This window comes from Helianthus annuus, chromosome 16, assembly GCF_002127325.2.
Source record: "Helianthus annuus cultivar XRQ/B chromosome 16, HanXRQr2.0-SUNRISE, whole genome shotgun sequence".
NCBI lineage: Eukaryota > Viridiplantae > Streptophyta > Magnoliopsida > Asterales > Asteraceae > Helianthus > Helianthus annuus.
In genome coordinates this window covers 39,171,613-39,179,395 of record NC_035448.2, presented here as the reverse complement: position 1 = coordinate 39,179,395, position 7,783 = coordinate 39,171,613, and the positions used below count along the sequence as shown (strand labels likewise).

The 7,783-nt window shown below is 31.2% G+C and overlaps 1 protein-coding gene across 1 annotated transcript; it reads right to left on the bottom strand.

Annotated features, from left to right (window-relative positions):
- Positions 1–3,001: 3,001 nt before the first annotated feature.
- Positions 3,002–7,236, bottom strand: LOC110917158 (probable transcription factor KAN4). Its single transcript, XM_022161759.2, has 6 exons — positions 6,507–7,236; positions 6,201–6,277; positions 5,849–5,885; positions 5,231–5,348; positions 3,450–3,528; positions 3,002–3,352 (listed from the first exon to the last, which is right to left on the bottom strand). The coding sequence occupies exons 1-6, from the start codon at positions 7,039–7,041 to the stop codon at positions 3,182–3,184; spliced, it is 1,017 nt and encodes a 338-aa protein (XP_022017451.1). The 5' UTR covers positions 7,042–7,236; the 3' UTR covers positions 3,002–3,181.
- Between the last annotated feature and the right edge of the window lie 547 nt (positions 7,237–7,783).

Here is a 7,783-nt window from a genome sequence, read left to right as displayed (position 1 = left end):
TTTACATGTTTAAAACAGTTTTTCTATACTTTATCTATTATTAATTTTTATAACAAAACAAAACTTTGATATTTAGTAGATAGAAGATAAACTATGTTTCAAAATTTTAGGAATTATTTAATACCAATTTACGGATTAGTAGATAGATAGTAAACTATATCCCAAAATTTTAGAAATTATTTAATACTAATTTACGATATTTAGTAGATAAATAGTAAACTATGTCCCAAAATTTTAGGAATTATAAGTCAACTAATAAAAAAATAATTATTGCAGTTATTCTTGGATATTAATCTAATAATTTGCATTTTTTAATTAAAAAGTAATAAAGTAATAAACTTTAAAGCTAAACTAAAAAACTGAACTTACTATGATATAAAGTTAATAAAAAAATAATTATTTTATAAACATTTTTATAACAAGTAATATAAATAAAATACTCCAGAAATTTACAATCTTTACTAGATAAATTCTAAACTGGGTTCCAAACTTTTAGGAATTATAAGTTTAACTATATTGTTATAGATAATATTAGTCAGTTCTAAAATAATTATTTACCAACTTGACTAGATACATAGTAGTAGATTGTGTTGCATATTTTTAGGGATCATTAGTTAAAAGTACACTCATATAGATAAGATTAGTTAGGAACTAAAAATTTGAACTTAGTATGATTTAAAGTTAATAAAGATATAAACTCTTATCATCCTATTTTTTTTATAAAAACAGTTTATGAAATCTTATAAAAATATAAATTTTTTACATTTGTAAAAACCCGAAATTTAACAATTTAAGTTAAAGCTCTAAAACGTACTTACGAGTCAAATACTGTTTTTTATTTTTATAAAAATGAAAATTTTAAACTTAAAGTTTATTGGATGAGTACTATGTGGATATTTATAAAAAGTTATGAACTTTAAAGAATAAAATTATACTTTATAATTTAACCAATAAAATAAACAAACTTTACAATTATAACAACTTATCTTTTATTTTTTGTCTTTTGATTATTAATTTTTATACAAAAAAAACAATATTTTTTGTCTTTTGGTTATTATTTTTTATAAAAGAACAAAACTTTTACATATGTGTAAACTTATGACATATATCCACCACAATAATGTTATCATAAATATTATACGAATAAGAAAACTACCAGAAACGAGTTTTGCAATGCAAAGTGTCGCCCCCGCCGCATCGCGCGGGCACCCTACTAGTAGTATATAACTTAGAAGACTAAAATTATAAGTGAGTTATCTAAATAAAGTACCAAATTATCTTTAAAGCGAACACTAAATGGTTTTTAAAAGACATATTTTTTTTATATTAAGAATATAACATTATATTTTCTTAAGCCATGTAATACACGTGTTCAATATTTTCTTACAATTTTAAATTTATGTTAATATCAATATGTTTTCATCTTAAAAAATGGTCCAACTTCCTAATAAAATTGAGTTTTAAATATTAAACTTAGTTTCAATCATATTACACAACTAAAAACATTATCATCATACTAAATAAAGATATTATATAATATTATAAAAATTTTAATTTGAATATTTAAATGTCGATTACTAATTAAAAAAGTTATTGTAGACGCTCAAATTTATAGTTTAAAAAACTTTAGTCCTATTTTTTTAAACATGTACTTTATTTTTAGTATGATTTTTTTAAACGTAATATATTTTCTATACAATGATGATATTCGTATCTTGTCTCATGATCCATATATCTAAAATAGTATTTATATCAAAGATTTTTTATATCAGTAATATACATAGTAGAATTTAATTACAATTCATTTACCATAACCTCATAATTTATAATTATTTTTAAAAATACTTACAATTTTATGATCATTATTTTTTTTTATTTTTTAGTGTTACTTCTTTTTAAGACATATAATAAAACTTAGATACAAGTTTATAATTTATATTTTTTCGTCATTTAACCCGTGTAATACACGAGGTTGTAAGCTAGTTATTATAATAACACAAAATAATATTATTATTACATACATGAAATAGTATTGAAAATAACACAATACATTTGAATTAACTTACTTTAGTGACAATATTAGTCTTACAAGTTCATTTCTGCTATAAAAAAAAGCCTTTAGGGCTTAGAATATTTGGGCTCTCACTTAGACACTTAAGCCTTTAACCTTTGGCACTTGGGCCTTTACACTTTGGCACTCAAGCTATACTTAGAAACAGAAAAAGACACTAACAACTTGGGCCAATGCCCACCCTCTAGCAAGAACAAAAAGATCAATAGACACAACTTTTCTGATTTCAATTGATAGATCAAGAACTATAAAAAGATCAATAGACACAACTTTTCTGATTTCAATTGATCGAACAAGCTTCTGACGTTCGACATTAGCATACAATATATATGATGTGACTTATCAGTGATAACTGTTCACGTCCCTATAACTGATTGACTGACATCGTTTGTTCAATGTTGGATTTCTTAACCCTATGACACCTACATACTAGCATGGGCTTAATGTAATCGGCCCACACTTAGGCCGGAGGGTGTGGGGGTGCCACCCAGGCCACATCATCATCTATAGCGCTCCTAGACGCTATACATCCATACCGTGAGATTTAAGAGGGGGCGCTATACAAGGGGCTCCATCATGTTAACGAGCTTTTGTGGTTCGAGGAGGGATTGGTCAAGATAAGGGCACTATAGGGATTAGGGGGCTTTATCCCACACCCTTCAAGTTAAAAGGGGGGGGGGGGGGGGTTTAAAGCCCTTGTGTGAAGTGGTGGTGATAAAGCCCCTACCACACCCTTCAGCCTTAACAATCTTAAACAAATGTCTGACTCATATTAAATACATAACAAAACATAAGTTTGCAGCCCAAAAGATTATTTATGGGAATCGGATTAAAAGATTACACTTTTAATAGATGGTTTGTTCTTATAACATAGACCAAATACAAAATTTGAAAATAGTTAATGGCTCATAACTGTGACAACCTAAGACATTGAAAGAATAAGATATTATTCATTCTTTGCTTAATTTCATCTCTCCAGTTTCACCTCTACATGCTACATAATATAGTCAAAGTTTAGTACAAACGCCCATAACAAGCAATGTTAAACACTTCTTTGCGCCTTAGATATTTAATAAGTATGTTATAAGTCAGATTAACCGAAGGTTGAATTCATTCTCGTTTAAGGATCCTATCTTCCAGTTGTTGGCTTAGCCTTCCCAAGGTGAACTCAAGATTCGGCATCATGTCCGACGTCTCTAAATCTGGAGACTTAATACACCTACTATTATCCAACATCTTATGCTTTTGTGTCAAGTGTAAGGATGCCTCATGCTCATCCACCTTCATAGATACAAACAATGAATGACAATCAATAATCTTTTATAGATACATATGTTTGCGTATGCGTCACAAGATGAAACTATTACAAATATCATACCTTTCTATCAATTCCTCCAAGTGTATATTCTTGGGTCGATAAGCTTGAATGTGACTCCACTGCCAATGGCCATGATCCTCTATATAATATGGAAGAAAAGAAGCACAATTAGATGGGGATTGGAAGTACAAATTGTTACATATAAAAAAGGTCATATCCTCAATTTTTGTCTAATTACTCAATAATGAAATAAAAATAATCTTTAAGTAAAGTATATTCCCCAAATTTACATGGTAATATGTATCTACATATTTATTTATACATCTAATCTTAATTACTGTAAGATAAATAGTGTGGGTAAAACACTGTAGGGGGTATGCATGAAAGAAGAGATCACACAAGTAAAACAAATGATGTGGGTAAAACACTGTAGGGGGTATGCAATAAAAGTCCAAATATTGGTTTAATTTCCCAAGATTGATTAAATACTTATGTCCCACCTTAAGATGAGAAATTTGAAGTATTCAAGCACTTATAATAAAGTATGGAGTTACGTGTTTATATAAGTTGTATATAATGAAACTGACAACCACATGTGTACGTACGTCGGGCTGATATATTGTTGATGGTTATCAATTGCCGCCCTAAAATAATTAGGTCAAAAAAGCCAGCCAATATTATGTCTTTTACATTAAATATTCTACCTAACTCATTTAAAAAAAATGTACGATAAATACAAAGAGAAATTAACTTATATACCTTGGCTTGCTTTGAATGGCTATACTAATTATTCTAGGTTTATGAAAAAAAATATACTTTATAAGCATGGAGATAACTTTTTTTTGAACGGCAAGCATGGAGATAAATATTCTCCAAATGTCACCCTATAACACCACTGACCAAATTATTTTTTTGTGCATTCCCTTTGACTTTAAGCTTTCCTTGAGATCCTCAAGATTCATTATTTCGAATAAAAATTAGGTCATCCTGCAGGTTCTTTATATAGAATTATAATTATATCATATCTAAAAGTCTTGAAACTATGATCACAATATTTTTATTCTGTTGATATAGAATAATACTATTTGAAATTCCCTATGATATTCACCACAGTTTGTTTATTTTCACTGCCAATAAAGAAAGACAAGATGCTTGCTAGTTAGATCAAGACGACAATATGCATTAACAAACAAACATTATGCATTTATGTGTGTTTCTGCCCTGCACTTATTAGATGCCTTTTTAAGTCAATTTGGTATCATGTCCTCTATATGTTCAAATAAGTAATGATGATGAACAATTAAACGACATACCCCCTTGCTCCAAAATAACTATATATCCACCAGTTTTGGAATATGAAATTATAACGCAATTTTTTTAAAATAAGTAATTTTTTTAATTACTTTTACCCTATATATAAAATACATATAGGTTTAGAAATTTACAATTAATCTTGTCCAATTATAAAATGGAGTTAAGGTAAAGTACGTAGGAAACTAAATAAATTATTTTGGAATAAATATTATTTTATAACAAATTATATCAGAAAATTTGAGATTTGCTTTTGGACAAGGAGGGTGTAACCAGTGGCGGATCTAGGATTCACGCCAAGCCGTAACGTGTTATAAATAAGGCGTAACGAAATCGAAAAAACCTCAAATTTTTCCAAAATTTACACTAAAAATGTCAAATTTTTCCGAGCCAAGCCGTAGCGGAGGTTACCCCCCGGTTAAGGCTAGGTCCGCCCCTGGGTGTAACAGGAAAGAACAAAACTTGGAGATGGATAGATATTAACAGCATGTATGTACCGATCAGTGACACAAACACACACACTCACCAACCTTTCGAGGTACGGATTACAAGAGTTGGTATGATCATCAAACGTTGAGATAGCGCCCTCTATATCAAGGGCGATCTTTGGAGTTACTTGATTTATCATATCCATATCTGCAAGTCCAGCTGCAAATACATATAACAGCATCCATCAATTTTCTATAGTTTATCATACAGACAGTTCGAATTGGATGATATGTTTAATTTGGGTCAGGCTATACGCACACCACTGATACATTATGATAGGTTATATACTTATATAGGCCCGTATAACCTAACATACAAACCATATGATATGTGGAATAGATTACACGGCCCCTTTTAAAAATAAAAATAAAATAGATTTTATATGGCTCGTATGATACACGAAAATGAAACGTTTAAGACGCTTTGCTAAAGTTATACGACCTGTATAACTTACTAAAATTGACTTATGTATTTATAGCAGCACCATATGTTTTGATTTTATATCTAATATGCCAAGGGGTGGTGTACTTATAGCAGCACCATATGTTCTGATTTTATATCTAATATGCCCAATCCACTAGGATCTGTCATAACAATTAAAGAAAAATATGATGCGTTGGGGTCCTTCATTATAGAAAGAAAAGATCCAAATCTTGTACCTGGTCCTTTGTCTGTGCTCTTTACTGTTCTATACATCTGCATGATTATATCGGACAAACATGTGAGTAAATTATATTTAACGTAAGAAAAAGTTTTACCACTTCTCTATAACGGTTTTATCCTTCAAACATGTTTTAACCGCAAATTAGTACAGTAATATAAGACATCAATATGTGATGTCAATGTTCTCTTTTGGATAGTCACTACTTTCTGACTAGAAAGTCAACTATTTTGTGATTAGAATGTGCAAAAGAAAAACGTATGAAAAAGGATCCCACTTGTGGTCTCACCGGACATAATGATAACGTGTGATCTAGTACATAAATTAGATAAAGAAGGATATATACCCACCTGTAGATGACTCTTCACATGAGCAAGAGTTAGATCCTTCACATTCATTAGCTCCAGAACTGATTTAGGGGTTGCTCCTGCAACATTTTATAAAAAAGTTAAATTAGTATAAAACACTTTAAAATTGAATAAGATATAATGTTGGTTACTATATATCGAATAAGATATAATGTAAATTGAAATTTTTAAAGAAAACAGGAACAAGGAAGAACAAGATTAGCACAGTTCCCTTAAAACATTTCCAACGGTAACACCACATTACATTTAAAAAAAATTGTGTGCATAAATGTGAATTTTAGAACATACTTTCATGGCCACCAAGGAGCTGAACGGCATGAACAAAGTGCGCGTGTAGAGTCGAAGTCCAACGCATACGAGGAGCCCGAACGACCCTTCTAGCACGGCTACCTGTCCTTGAACTCACCTTGAACTCCTGACCATAGATTTGAGGTTGATAATAATGCTGATTTCCATAATGATGTTGAAGCAGAAAGTTATTTCTTGGTAGTTGTAATGGCGTCATGAGATGATGATGGAGATTAGGGTCAAAAGCTGCCAACTCAAGCCCCAAGCTCAGCCTATTATGATCAAGCTGGATCCCATGGTTAACAAAACCTCCCATATCTGCCGGCGGGGGCTGGTAATGCTGATAGTGGAAGACGTTTAAGCTGTTTTCGAGACTTAAATCGCTGCCGCTGCTGTTGGAATCAGTGGTGGTAGAGCAGGAGTTTGATCTCTTGATACAATCAGCAGCCGGAGGGCTGATCTTTAAGGAAAGATCAGGCATTGTTGTAGCTGCAATATCACTTGTCATTGGAGTTGTTCTTGAGACCAGAAACATGGAGTTGAAATGAGTATCTAACTATAGATTGAGAAAAAGATAGATTGGTTGGTGTTTAAGAAAAGTTTTTTGAGCTGTGAATCTGTGATTATATCATGAATGCCTTATGATTAATCTTTGCATGGTCTTTTGAGAGAGAGAGAGAGAGAGAGAGAGAGAGAGAGAGGGAGGGAGTAGGGTTTATCAATGGTAAAGTGTGTGTAGGCTTTATCGGTAGTAGACTTGCAGCAGGTTAAGTTTCAGATTTGACAATGAATTGGAGAAAGGATGGCTTTTTGTATATGAGATGACCCGAAATTAAGCAAGGTTTTACTGTCCCCAAATTAAGTGGACATTTACGTAGTAAGGCTATTGGGTGTGGAGGAGTGTAATCCTGGTCAACTACGTAGGCGTCCATGTAAGCAGGTGTGGAGGATGGGCCTAAAGGGATGAAGCTACGGTGTGGGGATGGACCTCGATATATATATATATATATATGTATATATATATATGTATATATATATATATGTATATATATATATGTATATATATATATGTGGGTTAGGATCAAATACAAAGGATAAAATAAATAAGAAGGGTAAGAAGGATTCTAGTCCATTGATCTTAAATTTGGATGGCTGAGATTAGTTGTAGGGAAAAGAAGATAATAGAAGGGCATAAAGGGAATCCTATATTTATGGATTTTCTCTCTCCACATGCAAGGCACATGCCAATTCCCCCATCAATTTAAAACGTCCATATC

Excerpts from the sequence above, each read along its gene's own strand:
- LOC110917158 (XM_022161759.2), bottom strand. The coding sequence starts at position 7,041 with ATGTTTCTGGTCTCAAGAACAACTCCAATGACAAGTGATATTGCAGCT. Across the intron at positions 5,349-5,848 it reads GAGCACAGACAAAGGACCAG|CTGGACTTGCAGATATGGAT; the intron begins GTACAAGATTTG and ends ATGTATTTGCAG. Across the intron at positions 3,353-3,449 it reads TTGGAGGAATTGATAGAAAG|GTGGATGAGCATGAGGCATC; the intron begins GTATGATATTTG and ends GTATCTATGAAG.